The sequence below is a fragment of the Somniosus microcephalus genome, chromosome 31, assembly GCF_052327205.1.
Source record: "Somniosus microcephalus isolate GS21.2 chromosome 31, FLI_Smic_1.0, whole genome shotgun sequence".
Taxonomy (NCBI): domain Eukaryota; kingdom Metazoa; phylum Chordata; class Chondrichthyes; order Squaliformes; family Somniosidae; genus Somniosus; species Somniosus microcephalus.
The window spans coordinates 7,946,149-7,967,127 of record NC_141017.1 but is presented as its reverse complement, the minus strand read 5'-3'; the positions used below and the strand labels follow the sequence as shown (position 1 = coordinate 7,967,127).

Here is a 20,979-nt window from a genome sequence, read left to right as displayed (position 1 = left end):
TCTACCACCCTTTCAGGCAGTGAGTTCCAGACCCCCACCACCCTCTGGGTGAAAAAAGTTCCCCTCAACTCCCCTCTAATCCTTCTACCAATTACTTTAAATCTGTGCCCCCTGGTTATTGACCTCTCTGCTAAGGGAAATAGGTCCTTCCTATCCACTCTATCTGGGCCCCTCAGAATTTTATACACCTCAATCAAATCTCCCCTCAGCCTCCTCTGTTCCAAAGAAAACAACCCCAGCCTGTCCGATCTTTCCTCATAGCTAGAATTCCCCAGTCTGGGTTTTGGTCAGTAACGCAGGACGTTTGATCAAAGGATTCGGTCACTCACCACTCCAGCTCGTCGACATCTTTCTCCTTCATTAGCTGCTCGATCTCCTCTCGGCACTGCTTCTGATACTCAGGGTGTCTGGCGAGATTATACAACACCCACGATATCCCACTCGCTGTGGTGTCATGTCCTGGGGGAAAGAAGGAATTCAGGAATCACCGCGATTTCCAAATAGCTCGTGGCAACGTTCCACACAAAGTTAAACTCCGAGCTGCCTGGCTGCAGCACAGACCCTGCGGATGGACAGGAAACTGGCAGAAGGGTTGGAAACACTGCGGGCTGCTGGGACAGGCTATTTTTCTGTGATTTGTTGCCTCTCCCGGGAAATTACAGGCTGCGGAAGGAGGGAGGATGCGTTTTGTCACGGTGCTCCGGCCATCATGGTGTGGGAGCAGGCTCGATGGACCAGCCCGTCTTTTCCTGCCCATCAATTTTGTCCCTTTGCACATCATGTCGGAGTGGGGCGGGGACAGGGGGGCGGGGGAGGGGGGGCAGGGGGATGGGGGGGCGGGCGGTTGAGGGAGGCGGGGGGACGGGGACGGGGGGAGGGGGGTGGGTGACGGGGGGCGGGGGGTGTAAATCAGGGCTCAGCGCTGGGACCATGACTATTCTAATCTATAGAAACGGTCTGAATGCAGGAACCCAATGCAAAGTGGTCAGACTTGCAGATGCCCAGTCCAGCGATTCCAGGTGTTGAGCGGCCCCTCCAGAAAAGGCCCAGGAAATGTTTGATGTTTCGTTAGTGGGCCTGGAGCAGCAGGAGTAATTCTGGATCAACAAAACTTGTATTTATATAGCGCCTTTAACGTAATAAGGCCAGAGTGAGAGAGGGTAACTGTTTTAATAGGGACTAGGGTATCAAAGGTGGTAGTGAGGGGGTGGGTGAGCAGATCGGTAGCTGCAGAAATGTCATGGTGAATGGATTTCGTAAGTGCAGTTGCAAGTGATTTAGGTGAGAGTATTTTCTAGGAGTGAACACAGAAGGACGTAGGGTTGGTGGGGGGGTCGGGGAGGAGGGTGGAAGGGGGATGTGGGTGGAGAGCAATACATGGAAGTAGTCAGAGATGGCCTTATCTGTGATTGACACGATGCAAGTAGCGAGGCCACGAGAGATGGTAAGATCAAAGGGGTGGACGTGAATATGAGTTGGGGAGTTTACATGGAGGGAGAGATTAAGAGAGGATAGGAGGGTAGTGATCTCAGAGGAGAGAGAGCGTGATGAATTGAGATGGAGGTTGAAATCACCGAGGATGAAAAGTCGCTTGGTGCAGAGGCTGAGGGAGGAAAGCAGTGAAGATATCTCGGTGATAACATTTTTATGGTACTTGGGTGGGCGGTAGAGAATGAGAATTTTAAATGAGAGGTGAGGAGGTGGAACAAGGTGAGAAGCTCAAAGGAGGAGAAAGTGGCGGAGGAGTAGGGGGACAGACCAAGGTGTGATTTGGTGATGAAAGCCACATCGCCACCACGGCAGTCTGAGCGGGGCAAGTGGTGGAAGGTATGGCCAGGCAGGGAGGCTTCATTTAGGGGTAAGGGGGGAAAATATTGTGTAGCGCCCCTTTTAGGGCATTAACATCACCGGGGCGCATAAAGTTAGCGCCCCTCCGCCGGAAATTCAGCAGTAGTGCTACTGGAAGCGCTACTACTAAAGATCGTGGCGGCATTTAGCGCCGCGGTATTGCAGATCTCTTCCCCTGATTAAAGGGGAGGGGCCTGGCGCTGCGCGCACCGGGGCTCTGCTAAACCACCAGGGAGCGGGGTGCGGGGAAAGCAGCCTGGCACTCAAGAGGAGCGCCGCGCTGAGCGATCACAGCCGGCACCCCGAGAAATAAAGGGGAAGGGGGCAGGTGCTGGCAGTCGGCCATAATAAAAATGGCCGCCCGACACCTGCCCTTTAAGTAGCGCCGCCACCCGCTACCCCCTGATCCTGTCGGTCCCATCTTCCGGCGATAGTTCAGGGGGCGCACGGGAAGTTTGCAGCCAGGGTGCAAACGGGGCACTGCGCACAGCGATGACATCATCATCACCGGCGCAGTGGAGCAGGGCGCTACCATCTACCACCGCCGCTAACCTCCCGCTGAATTTCGCAGGAAGTGTCAGTGGCACCACGCTCGGGCACTAGGGCATTTGTGCCCCATTAGCACCCCCCACCCCCCGCCCCCCGGAAGAACCAGTTCAGCAGAGACACAGCCGCAGTTTAAAAGTTGATTTAAAAAAAAAATCTTTGAGCAGCAGAGTTAGAGACACAGCAGGTAAGTCATACAGTGTAATCCAGTGCAGAAATGTAGTGGTGCAATCCAGTGTAGTTCAAAGCAGAAACGTAGTCCAGATAAGTCCAGGAGATCAGAAACCAATTTGAGAAAAGAATTCAGCAGCTTAAAACTTTAAGCGACTGAATAGCAGAGCAGAGTCACAGCAGCTGAGCCAACCAGTGTAGTCAGTAGAGCAGCGTAGTCCTGTCCGTGTGGAATCCAGGGATGGGAGTCAAGTTTCAGCAGAGGTCCAGCCGTTGAAAGAGTTCAGTGAGAACAAAAGCTCGCTGGGTCGGGGGATGGGTGTTGGACTCTGTAGGGGGGCTCTGAACTTGTAGTTTGGGCTGAAATGCCTTCACTATCGGGCAGGGTATCTCAAGCAATGGAAAAAAGGAGAGGGGGGAAGAAAGGGCAAAGGATGGCAATGGATGACCATGGATACAGTTGATGGGAAGAGCAGCTCAGAGCGGAGCCGCCAGCCCAGGAGCCACCTTGGACCCTGCAGTGTGGGAGGTGACCGATTACCTGCCCTGCCACGACCAGCGAGCAGCCATGGAATAAAAGGGACAGTGGCAGCATGGATACGGAATTGGCTAAGTGATAGGAAACAGAGAGTAGTGGTGAACAGTTGTTTTTCGGATTGGAGGAAGGTATACAGTGGTGTTCCCCAGGGGTCGGTACTAGGACCACTGCTTTTCTTGAGAAATATTAATGACTTGGACGTGGGTGTACAGGGCACAATTTCCAAATTTGCAGATGACACAAAACTTGGAAGTATAGTGAACAGTGAGGAGGAGAGTGATAGACTTCAGGAAGACATAGGCAGGCTGGTGGAATGGGCGGACACGTGGCAGATGAAATTTAACGCAGAAAGTGCGAAGTGATACATTTTGGTAGGAAGAATGAGGAGAGGCAATATAAACTAAAAGGTACAATCCTAAAGGGAGTGCAGGAACGGAGAGACCTGGGGGTATATGTGCACAGAGCATTGAAGATGGCAGGGCAGGTAGAGAAAGCAGTTAAAAAGGCTTACGGGATCCTGAGCTTCATGAATAAAGGTATAGAGTCCAAAAGTGTGGAAATTATGATGAACCTTTATAAAACACTGGTTCAGCCCCAACTGGAGTACTGTGTCCAATTCTGTGCACCGCACTTTAGGAAGGATGTGAAGGCCTTAGAGAGGGTGCAGAAAAGATTTACGAGAATGATTCCAGGGATGAGGGACTTCAGTTACGTTGATAGATTGGAGAAGCTGGGGTCGTTCTTATTATGTCCGTGTATAATTGAGACATGGACTGCAGGAGTTGGTAATAACAGGTCTTTACTGAGTGGAGACAAACTGGAACTACTATGCAAAAGTTACTACACAGACTTATATACAGGGGTGGTCACTACTGGTACTGCAGTATACAGGGGCTGCAGAATATAGTTCCTTCTGCAAAGTACAGACACTACAATTCCTCCCCTTTTAGCTAAACAGTACATAACATTCGATTAATAATTAAATAACATATTTACAATTACAGTTGCTAGATACATCAGTTGAAGTTAAGCAATTATAAGTTCAGTCTTTGAGGAGGCTTCCTGATTCTGTCTGGATAACGCCTCTTTGGGGTATCAGGTTCTTCTGGCAAAGTTGATTCGGGATCAACGTCGTTGTTTGGTTCGTCTGCTTCCAATGTCACTGATTCTGAGGTAGATGCAATTGGTACTTCGGTTTCATCACCAGGTGTATCGGATCGTGGTGTGGAATTGACGTTTTCCAGTGACTCTAGAATCTGGTCAGCATGGCGTCTTACAATGCTCTCTCCAACGTCCACGGTATACATTAGAGGTCCTTGCCGTGTACAGATCGTTCCTGGCTGCCATTTCTCTGTGCGGTAGTCCCGGGCCAAAACTGGTTGACCTATCTTAAAACTCCTGGTCGGCCTTTCATTCATATTCTGAAACTGCCTGTTCTCCACATCTCTTCTGATGTTTGGCTTAACCAAATCCAAGCGGCATCGTAGTCTTCGATTGAAGAACATCATGGCTGGAGTTTGGTTGGTAACCGCATGTGTCGCATTCCGGTAGGCAAACAAGAAGTTATCCACCTTGTGTTGTAGGGGTATATCTTCATTACACATTGCCTTGATAGCCTTCTTGAATGTTTGAACGAACCTCAGCCAATCCATTGGTGGCTGGATGATATGGGGCGGATGTGTAATGCTTAACACCATTGTTCTTTAAGAACCTCCGGAACTCTTCAGACACAAACTGTGGTCCATTGTCGGAGCAAATCTGTTCAGGCAGCCCATTTCTGGCGAATATGGTTCGTAAGACTGTGATAGTTTTTTCTGTAGTGGTTGAGGACATTTTTATTACCTCTGGCCACTTTGAATGTGCATCCACCGCAATTAAAAACATCGAGTCCATAAATGGACCAGCAAAATCAATGTGCACCCTTTGCCATGGAGAGGAGGGCCACTCCCATGGATGTAGAGGGGCTTCTGGTGGGGCGTTTTGGACCTTCTGGCATCCTGTACAGCTCTTGGTCATCTCTTCGATTTCTCTATCGATTCCCGGCCACCACACAAACGCTCTGGCTAAGTTCTTCATTTTTACCCCTCCCAGATGACCCTCATGAAGCTCATTGAGCACTCTATCCTTCAATTTGGGTGGAATTACTACTCTGGATCCACACATCAAGTTTCCTCTGCACACTGACAGCTGTTCTCTTCTCGGCGAGAATGCTGGCAGCAGTGGTTCGCCATGTGCTGGCCATCCCTTCACCGTTAAATCATAGACCCAGGAGAGTGTCGGGTCATTTCGTGTTTCCTTTTCTATGTTTGCATTCGTCACAGGGAGACATTCGACTATGGTCGAGTGGAATATCTCCACTGGATCCACTGCAGGTGCTTCTTCCACCGTCGGCAACGGTAGGCGCGACAATCCATCAGCATTCCCATGCTGTTTAGTTCCTTTGTACTCGATGTCATATTCGTGTGCCCCTAGGAAAAGGGACCACCTCTGTAGCTGTTGTGCTGTCATTATCGGTACGCCCTTCTGAGGGTTGAAAATGGAGACAAGAGGTTGATGATCGGTTAGTAGAGTAAATTTCTGACCGTGCAGGTAGTGATTGAACTTCTTCACCCCCCACACCAGGCTGAGGGCCTCTCTGTCAATCTGGGCGTAGTTACGCTCGGCTGAAGTTAACGAGCGTGACGCAAAAGCTATCGGCCTCTCTGAACCATCAAGGAATTTATGTGACAGTACCGCTCTAATGCTGTAGGGAGACGCATCACACGCCAGTCTTATCGGTAGTGATGGGTTGTAGTGAGCCAATACTTCTCTTGAAGTGATTAGGTCCTTACTCTTCTGAAAGGCCCGCTTACATTCATCGCTCCATTTTCATGCTACTCCAGTTTGTAGTAGGGCGTTCAGTGGGTGCAGAATTGTGGACAAATTCGGCAAAAACTTATGGTAGTAATTCACCAATCCGAGGAATGACCTCAGTTGCGACACATTTTCAGGCGCTGGAGCCTTAACTACCGCTTCAATTTTGTCAGGGGACTTATGTAACCCCTCTTCATCAATCACGTGGCCACAATACGATATCGGTTTCATAAAAAACTCGCACTTGGGGCGATTGGCTCGTAGCCCATGTTCTCTTAGTCTAGTGAGCACCTGCTCTAGGTTGGCAAGGTGTTCACTGTCATCTTCACCTGTCACTAGGATGTCGTCCAAGTAACACAGAGTCCCCGGAATCCCTTGCAGGACTTGTTCCATCGCTCTTTGCCGTATCGCCGGAGCTGATGCTACTCCGAATACCAGTCGATTATACTGGTAAAGACCTTTGTGAGTGTTTATCATGAGATATTTCCTAGAGGATTCGTCAACCTCCATCTGCAAATATGCTTGTGCTAGGTCAATTTTTGTAAAACGCTTCCCTCCAGATAGTGAGGCGAAAATATCTTCTATCCTCGGAAGAGGATATTGTACTGTGTGCAGGACTGGGTTCACCGTCACCTTGAAGTCCCCACAGATGCAAACCTTCCTTGGCTCCTCAGACTTATTGTTTAACGTCTTCTTCATGACAGGAACGATGGGTGTCGCCCACTCGCTCCAGTCTACCTTAGATAACACGCCTGCATTCTCCAGATTCTCCAGCTCTGCCTCGACGGCTAGGCGAATTGCATATGGTACCGGTCTTGCTTTGAAAAACTTGGGAATTGCATTCTCCTCTATTTTTATCGAGGCGGTTACGCCTTTAAAAGTTTCCAGTTCTTGTTGAAATACCTCTTTGGCGTTAGCTAAGATTGTTGACAATCGTCCAGGAGTGACGTCGTCATCCTTTTTACCAGCCACCATCAGTGCCTGAATGGAGTGCCAGTCTAAACTTATCTTTCTGATACATTCACGTCCCAATAACAGTGGTCCACCATCTTGCAGTATGTACAGAGCAACTTCTGTATTTCCTTGCCGTTGTATTCGACAGTGTGGTAAACCACTTTTATCATTCACTATCGTTACACTATGGTTATCACTGTTATATTGTTACACTATGGTTATCACTGTTTACACTGTTGTATCACTACACGAGGTCGCCTCTTGTCACGCTGTTATACCTGGGCTGACCACTGCTGACTCCGCCCATGGCTCCACCTACTTGCCCAGGTATAAAGGTGGTCGACTGGCTGGTATTCCTCCTTGTTGGATCCGATCACCCACGAGGGTGGGCTCTGTTATTTAGCCAATAAAAACCTATAGTTACTGTCTTAACTCGTCGCTTTTCATTGGATGAATTGATAGGTATATCAATTTTATTGGCTAAATTTTGAAATGTCTTTAACGGAGCAGCCAAACGACCAGTCAGACGCCCAGCTACAACAGCCACAGCAGCCGGCCTGGCTGCGAGCCCTCCGACCGCCGTACCTGGATCTAAACCCACAGGCAGCAAACTCAGCCTTCGACTTCAAACACTGGCTGAGCTGTTTCGAATCCTACCTGGGAGAATCCGGCGTGCCTCAGAGATCCAAACTAAGAGTTCTGACCGCCCAAGTGAGCCCTAAAGTATTTGCACTCATCCAGGACCTTACTACATACGAGGCCGCCCTCAACCTGCTGAAAGAGCAGTACCGGAGCCCGGTAAATTCTATGTATGCCAGACATCTCCTAAGATCCCGCCCGCAACAGCCAGGAGAGTCTGTAGATGAATTTTTACGGGCGCTACAAACACTCGGCAGGGACTGTGACTTTAAAGCTGTAACGGCTGCAGAAAATACTGAAGAGAATATCCGCGATGCCTTCGTGAAAGGCCTTCGGTCCGACTACTCACGGCAAAGACTGCTCGAATCAAAGGACCTCGACCTGAACACAGCTGCAGCCCTCGCTCGCTCTCTGGAAGTGGCCCATCGGGACCTCGAGGCGTATTCCAGGTACTGTGCTGCGCGACCCTGGGACTCGGGCCCGACCCCGACCGCAATACCCCTCGCACCGCCGCCTCTGGGACCTACCTCAGCGTCGGCGTCCCGGACCCGATCGGGACCGCCACCCCCGGTACCGGCTGCGACATCGGAGCCCCGCGATCGGGCCGCCGGCTGCTTTTTCTGTGGCCAGGCGAAACACCCGAGGGCGCGCTGCCCTGCAAGAAACGCGACCTGCTCCGACTGCCACAAGAAAGGCCACTTCGCGAAGGCCTGCAGGGGGAAAGCCACAGACGCCAGCAGTGCCTCATGCGAGTCGTGGGGGCGGCCATCTTTCATCAAGGCCACAGATGCCAGTATCCCCTCGTGTGAGTCGTGGGGGCGGCCATCTTTGATCAAGGCCACCGACACCGGCAGTGCCTCATGTGAGTTGTGGGGGCGGCCATCTTCTCCGCCATTTTATGCAACATCGTGGGCACCGCCATTTTGTTCACCACACTCGACCGCCACCTTGTCTCCAGACCCGACCACAGCCTCACCCGCAGACTACAGCAGCTCGCTCAGCCATACACTAGCCTCCGTCACACTGGACCAAGCTCGCCCGCATCACCTGTCCAAGTCCATGATGGACATCAAAGTAAACGGCCACGCCACGACCTGCCTGTTCGACAGCGGAAGCACGGAGAGTTTCATCCATCCAGACACGGTGAGCCACTACTCCCTCACTGTCCAGCCAACGCGCAACCGGATCTCGATGGCGTCGAGGTCCCATTCAACAGACATCAGTGGATACTGTGTTGTGACCCTGTCGGTTAGGGGCACGGAGTATAAAAATTTTAAACTTCTCGTCCTGCCCCAGCTCTGCGCTGCCGTCCTACTAGGGCTGGATTTCCAATCCCACCTTCAAAGTGTCACTTTGGCATACGGTGGACCCCTCCCCCCACTCACAGTCGACAACCAACAGCCTTTAAACCGCCCACCGCGTACCACCTGCGGCCTATCCACCCTCAGGGTTCCGCCCCCCTCCCTGTTCGCCAACCTCACCCGCGACTGTAAACCCGTCGCTACCAAGAGCAGGCGGTACAGCGCCGGGGACAGAGCTTTTATTAGCTCTGAGGTGCAGCGTCTCCTGAAAGAGGGCATCATCGAGAGGAGCAACAGCCCCTGGCGTGCCCAGGTCGTAGTCGTTAAGACCGGCGATAAAAACCGCCTAGTCATCGACTACAGCCAAACCATAAACCGGTACACCCAGCTGGACGCATACCCCCTTCCCCGCATATCTGATATGGTCAATCAGATTGCACAGTACCGAGTATTCTCTACCATCGACCTTAAGTCGGCCTACCACCAACTCCCTATCCGCCCTGAGGACCGCCAGTATACCGCCTTCGAGGCGAATGGCCGCCTCTACCACTTCCTTAGGGTTCCCTTCGGCGTCACCAACGGGGTTTCGGTCTTCCAAAGGGAGATGGACCGGATGGTTGACCAGAATGGGCTGCAAGCCACGTTCCCCTATCTAGATAACGTCACCATCTGCGGCCGCGACCGGCAGGACCATGATGTTAATCTGGAGAGATTCCTCCGTACGGCCCAACGGCTGAACCTCACCTACAATAAGGAGAAATGTGTGTTTAACACCTCGCGCCTTGCCATCCTCGGCTGCGTAGTAGAGAACGGAGTCATCGGCCCCGACCTCGAAAGAATGCGCCCCCTCATGGAGCTTCCCCTCCCCCACTGTCCAAAGGCGCTGAAGAGGACCCTGGGGCTCTTCGCCTACTATGCCCAATGGGTGCCGAATTATGCGGACAAAGCCAGACCCCTCATGAAGTCCGTCTCCTTCCCCCTGACGGCAGAAGCGTGCGCAGCCTTCTCCCTCATTAAGGGAGACATTGCTAAGGCCACAATGCACGCGGTGGATGAGTCTATCCCTTTCCAAGTGGAGAGCGATGCATCCGACTTCGCCCTAGCCGCAACCCTTAATCAGGAGGGGAGACCGGTGGCCTTCTTCTCAAGGACCCTCCAGGGCCCTGAGATCCGACACTCCTCGGTCGAGAAGGAGGCCCAGGCGATCGTGGAGGCTGTACGACGCTGGAGGCATTACCTGGCAGGCAAACGATTTACCCTCCTCACCGACCAGCGTTCGGTCGCTTTTATGTTTAATAACAAGCTGAGGGGCAAAATCAAGAATGACAAGATCTTGAGGTGGAGAATCGAGCTCTCCACCTATGATTATGAGATCTTGTACCGGCCTGGTAAACTGAACGAACCCCCAGATGCTCTATCACGAAGTACATGCGCCAACGCGCAAATTGATAGACTGCAGACCCTCCACAACGACCTCTGCCACCCCGGAGTCACCAGACTTTACCACTTCATTAAGGCCCGCAACCTGCCCTACTCCATCGAGGAGGTCAGGACCATGACCAGGAACTGCCAAACCTGTGCCGAATGCAAACTGCATTTCTTTAGGCCAGACAGAGCAAGCCTGATCAAGGCCACCCGCCCCTTCGAGCGCTTGAGCATCGATTTTAAGGGGCCCCTCCCGTCCTCTGACCGTAATGTGTACTTCCTCAACATCATTGACGAGTACTCCCGTTTCCCCTTTACCTTCCCCTGCCCAGACATGACCAGTACCACGGTCATCAAATGCCTGAACGACCTCTTCGCCGTGTTCGGGTTCCCGAACTATATACATAGCGACCGGGGCTCCTCCTTCATGAGCGAGGAACTTCGCCAGTTCCTACTAGTGAGAGGTATTGCTGCAAGCAGGACCACCAGCTACAACCCCCGAGGGAACGGCCAGGTGGAAAGAGAGAACGCGACTGTCTGGAAGGCCGTTCTCTTAGCCTTAAAGTCCAAGGGCCTCCCAAACTCTCGCTGGCAGGAAGTCCTCCCGGCAGCGCTGCATTCCATCCGGTCACTGCTTTGCACTGCCATTAACGCCACCCCCCATGAGCGAATGTTTGTTTTCCCCAGGAAGTCGACTACGGGAACCACGCTACCAACTTGGCTGACCTCTCCGGGGCCCGTCTTGCTGCGAAAGCACGCGAGGGCCCATAAAACGGACCCCCTGGTCGAGAGGGTGGACCTCCTGCACGCCAACCCCCAGTACGCCTATGTGGCATACCCAGACGGGCGGGAGGACACAGTCTCCTTACGAGACCTCGCACCCTCGGGCATCCCTGAGACACCACCGTTACCCCCCACCACCCCCCCAAATCCAGCCCAGGTAGACGGCATGCCGGAACCCCATGAGCCTTCGCCGACCACGCAGACACCAGCATTAACATCGGATACTGCATCACCGCCGCCGCTGCTGCGACGATCGGAAAGGCTTACGAGGCCTCCGGACAGACTGACATACCCGAACTGGTAGTACACTTCACCCCGCCGGACTCAAATCTAAACAAGGGGTGAATGTGGTAAACCACTTTTATCGTTCACTATCATTACACTATGGTTATCACTGTTATATCGTTACACTATGGTTATCACTGTTTACACTGTTGTATCACTACACGAGGTCGCCTCTTGTCACGCTGTTATACCTGGGCTGACCACTGCTGACTCCGCCCATGGCTCCACCTACTTGCCCAGGTATAAAGGTGGTCGACTGGCTGGTATTCCTCCTTGTTGGATCCGATCACCCACGAGGGTGGGCTCTGTTATTTAGCCAATAAAAACCTATAGTTACTGTCTTAACTCGTCGCTTTTCATTGGATGAATTGATAGGTATATCAGACAGGCACCCTTATTTTTCCTCTGGGGTATACTTTTTGCCCCGTATACGTCTTCAAGACAATGGATGTCTCTTTCAAGGGTATGTGTGAGAATAGCCGCTCATAGTCTCGTCGATTCAGGACGGTCAGAGCTGATCCTGTATCCAATTCCATTTTAACTTGGGACCCTGCTATCGTGAGGGTGACCCAAATGGTTTGGTGATCCTCTTTTGCGATTACGTTGTGAAGTTTGAGACAGCTTAGTCTCTTGTTCCCGGATTCACTATCGCTCATCTGGTCTTCGGAACTACTGTCCGTCATCTTTTGTACTTTCCTGTACTGTTCCTTAGTAGCCTTTTTGTTGTCGTTAGTCTTCTTCCCAGACCTGCAAACTCGTGCAATGTGTCCCATCTTTCCGCATTGCCTGCATATTTTGTCCTTGGACCAGCAGTCCTTCTGGTCATGGGTTGTTCTGCTGCAGCGAAAGCATTTTTCAAATCCCCGTGTCATTTCATGGGTGCCGTATTCCTGTGGCTTTTGCTGTATTTCCGCAGCTCCCCTTGCTGCTGCTTCGTACGATACTGCCACGCTGAAAGCCTTATCTAGCGTCAGCTCTTTCTCTGAGAGTAACTTCTTCAGGGTTCCTTCACTCAGGAGTCCACAGACAAATTTGTCCCATAGGGTATCTGCCAGTCCTGCTCCGAACTGGCAGTGCTTTGATAGCTTGCGTAGTTCCGTAAGGTAATCAGCATTGCTCTCATCTTTATGCTGATTTCTCCTGTGGAATTTAAATCTTTCTGCTATCAGCAGCGGTGTAGGATTTAGGTGTTCCTGTAGGATATCAACAATTTCGTTAAAACTCTTCGCCTTCGGTTTGGCTGGAGTAATCAGGTTCCGCAATAGGCCGTACGTTCTTGCGCCCATTAAGTTTAGTAGTACCGATGCCTTTTTCTCATCGGCTACTTCGTTTGCCTCGCAATATACCTCGACTCTTTCCACATACGTGGTCCAGTCTTCTATTGCATTATCGAAGGCAGTGATATTGCCAGTCTTCGGCATCTTGGAAATCTAAGATGGCGCCTCCCGCGCTTTGCTTTCTTCCCCGATTTAACAAAATGGCGCCTCCCGCGCTTTCTGTCTTCTCCGCTGCTGCTAGCGCTGTTGCTGGCGTTTTATGCCTTGATGGCGACGCCCTATGGTCTTCGCGCACTTCCCCCCCACGCTGCTGCTAACGCCGCTCTCCGCGGTTCCCGTGACAAACTGCAGCTTTCTGCGCTTCTAATTTTTATTATTTCCCCGTCGTCGGAGCAACCCTGCGGGACACTTGCCTCCCTCTTCTCGGGTCTGTACGCTGCCCGGCTTCGTAGCATCGGCCGCGCCCTGTGTGCTCCACCCTCTCTCTCTCTCCTCTTCCTGACAACGCTGCTCGGCCCCGTTGAAAAGCCACCTGATCGAGCTCTAGACCGCCGCAGCCCAGGAAGGATCAGTGTACTACCTGCCACCAGCCCGATTAGCTGACACACCATCGACAGGATAACCAAGCCCCGCTCTCGACAGCCTCTCCTGCAAATCTTCAACTCCGATGAATCAGAGGCAGATGCCCACGGTCGACGCCCGTTTCTTCTGTTTGTTTATTTATTTTTTTTCCTTCTGGCCTCGACCTCTGATAACTTCGCTTCAGGGATGGATCCCCATGAGGTGGTGCAGACTGTAGGTAAGTTCGGATCTGCTCGTCGCCAGTATTATGTCCGTGTATAATTGAGACACGGACTGCAGGAGTTGGTTATAACAGGTCTTTACTGAGTGGAGACAACCTGGAACTACTATGCAAAAGTTACTACACAGGCTTATATACAGGGGTGGTCACTACTGGTACTGCAGTATACAGGGGCTGCAGAATATAGTTCCTTCTGCAAAGTACATACACTACAGTTCTCCTTGGAGCAGAGAAGGTTGAGAGGAGATCTGATAGAGGTGTTCAAAATCATGAGGGGTCTGGGCAGAGTAGATAGAGAGAAACTGTTCCCATTGGCGGAAGGGTCGAGAACCAGAGGACACAGATTTAAGGTGATTGGCAAAAGAACCAATAGCGATTTAAGAAGAAACTTTTTTACTCAGCGAGTGGTTATGATCTGGAATGCCCAGATATGTATGGATAGATCTGTATTTTTGTGTACAACCATGAATGTTTTTCGATGCTTTGGCAACATAAGATGTACCTTGTCATGCCAATAAAGCGATTTGAATTGAATTGAATTGAGAGAGGATCGAAGAGAGAAGATTGAAGGGGGAAGTGAGAGGATCGGAGGGTAGAGAGAGGATCGGAGGGAAGGTCAGGACCTCATGGGCGGTAATGAGCACGGAGAGCACAGTGGGGATTGTGGACAAACGTGATTCAGGTCTAAAGTGGGGGGGCGGAAATGAGAGCGGGAACGTGATCCAGATGGTAAGTCAGATCACGTTCTTCCAACCCCAGCCCCTGTACACTCACACCACGTCTCCCTCTCCTCCCCCTGGACCTGGTTGGTTTCTCGGAAAGCTCGGTGCGTGTGTGGCAAGTGACATCATTGGATGGGACGAAATCCGGAAGTCACGACACTCACTATTCACTTCACACCCAATAAACTTGTTAACAACCTGGGACCCACACTCACTGCCCCATGCGGGTCGGGGGGGTGGGGGGTAAGGTCAGGAACTGGGGAGGGGGGACGAACTTGGGCAGGGGAGGTTGTCAGAAACTTGGGTGGCGGAGAAGGTCAGGAATTTGGAGGGGGCCAAGGTCAAGGTTAGGAACTTGTTGGCGAGGAAAAGCTCAGAACTTCGGGGGGGGGGGATTGGAGGAAGGTTAGGAATTTGTTGGGGGGGACGGGAGAATGTCTTAACCCACGAGGGTGAGCCCTGTCTCTCCTGTGTGAGCTCTGTTCTGTCTGGAGCCTGGCAGTCAGAATGGCTCGAATTACACTTCACAAAGTAATTGATTACTTAGGCAGGCAGGATCTAATTCCACATTCCAGAGAAACTGCTGGGTGGGTTTTGTCCTCCAACGTGACCAATCAGAAATCTGGTGTTGGAAATAAACGCGACCTTTTTTCAGATAACAGCTGTTAGTAATGATTCTGCTTTGGCCATTTACACCTCCTCTATACCCATCGTTTGTTTCTTTTCACGTCCCATTACTGCCCCCTTTTGCCTTGCACCATCATTTCTTTTATCATTTAATCTCTCCTGCCTTCCACCCTATCACAGACCTCCCCTCCCCACTTTCCCTGCCTCTGTACTTGCTTAAAAACCTGTTAAATCTCTTAATTTTTTCCAGTTCTGATGAAAGGTCATCGACCTGAAACGTTAACTCTGTTTCTCTCTCCACAGATGCTGCCTGGCCCGCTGAGTATTTCCAGCATTTTCTGTTTTTTATCACTAAAACAGATGATCTGGTGATTATCACATTGCTGTTTGTGGGATCTTGCTGTGCACATTTTGGCTGCTGCGTTTCCTACATTACAGCAGTGACGCTACTTCATAAAAGTACTTCATTGACTGTAAAGTGCTTTGGGACATCCTGACATTGTGAAAGGTTCTATTAAATGCAAGTCTTTCCTTCTAATGATGAACCCAGATTCCCAGCACTGTCTTGGATGTAACTCGCAAACGAGTTATATTTATAACCAATAGGAATTATGACGGCAGACTTACCCTCAAACATGAAGGTGTCGGCTTCCGACTGAATCTCCTCATCCGACAGACCTTTGCCATCCTCATCCTAGCAACACAAAACAACAGGTTCAGTTCACATCAGCCCTTTCACACGGCAGCATCAGCCTCCGTGAGCAAATGTAGGATCACTGACCCATCGTCAGAACCCGCTCACTGACCCACCGTCAGAACCAGCTCACTGACCCATCGTCAGAACCCGTTCACTGACCCCTCACAACCCGCTCACTGACCCATCGTCAGAACCCGCTCACTGACCCATCGTCAGAACCCGCTCACTGACCCATCGTCAGAACCCGCTCACCGGCCCTCGCAACCCACTCACTGACCCATCGTCAGAACCCGCTCACTGACCCCTCACAACCCGCTCACTGACCCATCGTCAGAACCCGCTCACTGACCCATCGTCAGAACCCGCTCACTGACCCATCGTCAGAACCCGCTCACCGGCCCTCGCAACCCGCTCACTGACCCATCATCAGAACCCGCTCACTGACCCATCGTCACAGCCCGCTCACTGACCCATCGTCAGAACCCGCTCACTGACCCCTCGTCAGAACCCGCTCACTGACCCATCGTCAGAACCCGCTCACCGGCCCTCGCAACCCACTCACTGACCCATCGTCAGAACCCGCTCACCAACCCTCGCAACCCGCTCACTGACCCATCGTCAGGACCCCCTCACTGACCCATCGTCAGAACCCCCTCACTGACCCATCGTCAGAACCCCCTCACTGACCCATCGTCAGAACCCGCTCACCAACCCTCGCAACCCGCTTACTGACCCATCATCAGGACCCCCTCACTGACCCATCGTCAGAACCCCCTCACTGACCCATCGTCAGAACCCGCTCACTGACCCATCGTCACAACCCGCTCACTGACCCATCGTCAGAACCCGCTCACTGACCCATCGTCAGAACCAGCTCACTGACCCACCGTCAGAACCCGCTCACCGACACTCGCAACCAGCTCACTGACCCATCGTCAGAACCCGCTCACTGACCCATCGTCAGAACCTGCTCACTGACAACCGTCAGAACCCGCTCACTGACCACTCGCAACCAGCTCACTGACCCATCGTCAGAACCCGCTCACTGACCCATCGTCAGAACCCGCTCACTGACCCATCGTCAGAACCCGCTCACTGACCCACCGTCAGAACCCGCTCAGTTGACCCATCGTCACAACCCGCTCACTGACCACTCGCAACCAGCTCACTGACCCATCGTCAGAACCCGCTCACTGACCCATCGTCAGAACCCGCTCACTGACCCATCGTCAGAACCCGCTCACTGACCCACCGTCAGAACCCGCTCAGTTGACCCATCGTCACAACCCGCTCACTGACCCATCGTCAGAACCCGCTCACTGACCCATCGTCACAACCCGCTCACTGACCCATCGTCAGAACCCGCTCACTGACCCATCGTCAGAACCCGCTCACTGACCCACCGTCAGAACCCGCTCAGTTGACCCATCGTCAGAACCCGCTCGCCGACCCTCGCAACCCGCTCACTGACCCCTCGCAACCCGCTCACTGACCCCTCACTGACCCATCGTCAGAACCCGCTTGCCAACCCTCGCAACCCGCTCACTGACCCATCGTCAGAACCCGCTCGCTGACCCTCGCAACCGGCTCAAGTTAGGTGACACAGTAATTGTGTGGATGGGAGGAGAAAGTTACAAAGGGACATCGATAGATTCAGTGAGTGGGCAAAACTGTGGCAGATGGAGTTCAATGTGGGGAAGTGTGAGGTCATCCACTTTGGAGCTAAGAAAGATCGATCAGAGGATCCTCTAGATGGTGAGAAGCTGGGGACTGTGGGGGAGCGGAGAGATTTCAGGGTCTGAGTACAGAAATCACGAAAAGCTGGTGGACAGGTGCAGAAAATAATTTTAAAAGGCTGATGGAATGTTGGCCTTTATCTCAGGAGGGGTGGAACACAAAGGATGGAAATGATGGTCCAGCTGTACCGAGCTCTGGTTAAACCCCATCTGGACACTGCGTTCAGCGAAGATTCACCAGGCTGATACCTGGGATGGCAGGAATGACGTATGAGGAGAGATTGGGACGATTGGGCTTGTACTCGCTGGAGTTTAGAAGAATGAGAGGGGATCTCATTGAAACTTATAAAATTCTGACAGGACTGGACAGACTGGATGCAGGAAGGATGTTCCCGATGGTCAGGGAGTCCAGAACCAGGGGTCACAGTCTAAGGATAAGGGGTAGGCCATTTAGGACAGAGATGAGGAGGAATTTCTTCACCCAGAGAGTGGTGAACCAGTGGAATTCTCTGCCACAGAAGGCGATGGAGGCCAATTCATTAAATATATTCAAGAAGGAGTTGGATATATTTCTTAAGGCTAAAGGGATCAAGGGATATGGGAAGAAGGCAGGGACAGGGTACTGAATTTGGATGATCAGCCATGAATGGTGGAGCAGGCTCAAGGGGCCGAATGGCCTACTGCTGCTCCTATCTTCTATGTTTCTATGTTTCTGGGCCCCGCACCTCAGGAAGGATATATTGGCCTTGGCGGGGAGCAGCACAGGTTCACCAGTTTGATACCAGGGTTTAAAGGTTAAATTATGAAATATTACAGGTTGCACAGTCTAGGCTTGTATTCCCTCCATGTACAGAAGATTAAGGTGCGTCTAATTGATGTGTTTATGATGATTAAAGGATTCGATAGGGTAGATAGTGAGAAACGATTTCCTCTGGTGAGGGAGTCCAGAGCAAGAGGCCATAAACTTAACATTAGAGCCAGGCCATTCAGGAAGCACCTCTTCACACAAAGGGCAGTGGAAATCTGGAACTCTCTCCCCCAAAAGGCTGGGGGTCAATTGAAAATTTCAAGACGGGGATTGATAGGCAGGAGGTGCGATAACTCACCTGGGCAGGTAGGTGGAAAAACTTCAGGGTCAGACTGAGCAGAGAGCACGGGGTGGGGGGGGGGGGGGGGTGAGGGCAGGGGGCCAGGGAGCAGGTAGAGAATGGAGGTTGCTGGCACATTATCTGCTTGTTCAAGCCGAAAAGAGCCAACCAAGAGAGAGTTTTCTTGCACACGCTGGTGCGAGGAGCGCGCTGGGCTGGCCGCCAGGTATCGGGGGGGGGGGGGGGAATGGGGGCATATCCTTCATCAGGGATGCGTATTCCACCCCGACAGGCTGGGGTGGGCTGTGCTGGGGACAGTTTCAGGACTGACTGGAAAGCACGCTGCACAGGTTTAACCTGCAAGTTTGTGATTCCTTTCTGAATTCTTGATTTTATTTGTATTTATTACGCTACAAGTGTTGGGCCCAACAATCCTCGGGCCATTTGGCGCACTCCCTGAGCCAGGTGAAGAACTGTCAGACGAGGACTGGAAGCAGAAGGTTCAAGGTGAGTTTAGGGGTACAGCAGTGCTCCTCCCTGCCCCACAAGGAAAGGTTCGGCCTCCTCTGCCTTGGACCTCATTAAAAATTCAGTCTCGGGATGTGGGCAAGGCCGGCATTTATTGCCCATCCCTAGTTGCCCTAGAGAAGGTGGTGGTGAGCCGCCTTCTTGAACCGCTGCAGTCCGTGTGGTGAATGTACTCCCACAGTGCTGTTAGGGAGGGAGTTCCAGGATTTTGACCCAGCGACGATGAAGGATTGGCGAAATATTTCCAAGTCAGGATGGTGTGTAACTTGGAGGTGATGGTGTTCCTGTGCGCCTGCTGCCCTTGTCCTTCTAGGTGGAAGAGGTCACGGGTTTGGGAGGTGCTGCCGAAGGAGCTTGGCGAGTTGCTGCAGTGCATCTTTCCCTCCCTTGAAATCCTCTCGGTAACTCCCGAGTGCCAGAAGGTGGCCAAGGGCCACCGAGTTTTCACCAGCTGGCAGCTGCGTCCCGCCCATTCCAGGTGGAGGTTAAAATCACCACGGCCTCATTTTGCTGCAGGCCGGAAATTAATTTGCTAACGCAATTCCCCACCAGAAACCTGCTCCAACTTACAATCCATCCCTTTGATTCACTGCACTCTGAGTCAGAAGGTTGTGGGTTCGAGCCCCAATCCAGAAACTCGAGCGCATAATCCAGGCTGACACTCCAGTGCAGTAGCTGAGGGAGTGCTGCACTGTCGGAGGTGCCGTCTTTCGGATGAGACGTTAAACCGAGGCCCCATCTGCCCACACAGGTGGATGTAAAAGATCCTATGGCACTATTGGAAGAAAAGCAGGGGAGTTCTCCCCAGTGTCCTGGCCAATATTTATCCCTCAATCAACATCACTAAAAACTGGTCAGTATCACATTGCTGCTCGTGGGACCTTGCTGTGCGCAGATCCTACACTACAAAAAGTACTTCATTGGCTGTAAAGTGCTTTGGGACATCCTGAGGTTGTGAAAGGCGCTATAGAAATGCAAGTCTCTCTTCTTTACAGTATTCAACCCAGGATTCGAAAGCGGATGGAGACTCGCTTTCTAACGATCTACACAACAACCCTGACTGCACGTCACTGGGTGTGAAAACACTTTGGGACAATGTGAGGAGGTAACACCCGCTGTGTAAACGAAGGGCTGTGATTGTGGATCAAGTGCGGCTCCGTTCACAGTGGGTAAAGCCTGACCTTTGACAGCAGTAGAGTGTCCAGGAAGTCCATGACTTTGCCTTGCTTGGACTGGAGCCAAGTCTCCGTTCCCTCCTCTTTCAGGACCTCCCGGCGACTCTGCACCACACCCAGCGAGTACGAGTGAACCAGATTACACGCCCTGTCGAATCGCTTCCCATTGGACGACAGTTTGTAAATGAAGTTGAAGTGATGTGGCAAATATCGCTCCCTCTTCACCACCAGCATGCTCAGCTCGTATATGGCGGCAATATAGTCACTGGACTTCCTATGAAGGAACATATAGACAAGAGCTGAGATCGCAGTGTTAGAGCTGTAACATGGGGGTCGATTTTCATTAAGCTGTCGGGAAGGAGGCGGGACTACAACTTTTGGGTTTTAGTCCCGCCTACATCGAGATGCGGCCAATCCACGCGAGTTTCCCTTGATTGACCTTGTTGAGCCCGCCCAGCGGGCTCAGCAGGCCAATTAAGGGCCACCCGGCAACAGGTGACATCACAGACTGAAATTTCATCTGTCAAGAGGTCTTGACAGATGAAATATCAGTGTTTCACAGCTGTTTGAAGCTGTCAAACACTGACAGTCTGACTTCTAACCTGAGTCCTTCTACACAGACTCAGTTAGAACTCAAACCGGCACTGAAAGCTGAAGGCTGTCACTTTTGACAGATCGCAGCCGTTCTGCTTTCTGTGCCGGCTGAGTGATGGACTCCCGAAACCTAGAGGAAGAAAGGCTGTTAAGGTAAGTACAGGTAATTTAAACTTCTTTACACACTTTAGACACACCAAACACACTTACCTTTGCACTCATGCACCCATCACTCACCTGAACACCGACATCGCGACCCCCTCCAACTCCTTCAACCCGACGGCCCACCTGCTCTAACCTGGCGTGGTTTGGAGCAGTCGGGAATCCCACACGACACCCCTCAAAATAGGGATTAGGCTAAAAACTGCCTGTTAACTACCTGTTAACAGG

At 51.9% G+C, this 20,979-nt stretch overlaps 1 protein-coding gene across 3 annotated transcripts in view; it reads right to left on the bottom strand.

Annotated features, from left to right (window-relative positions):
* Positions 1-20,979, bottom strand: part of cyp4f3 (cytochrome P450, family 4, subfamily F, polypeptide 3) — a 95,080-nt gene that overhangs the window by 22,169 nt on the left and 51,932 nt on the right. For all 3 annotated transcript variants that reach the window (XM_085971508.1, XM_085971510.1, XM_085971509.1), the window contains 3 exons: positions 20,002-20,269; positions 15,399-15,465; positions 330-459 (listed from right to left, as the gene is read on the bottom strand). In XM_085971508.1, coding sequence (XP_085827634.1) covers positions 330-459; positions 15,399-15,465; positions 20,002-20,269 — 465 coding nt within the window. The remainder of the gene's footprint in view (positions 1-329; positions 460-15,398; positions 15,466-20,001; positions 20,270-20,979) is intronic.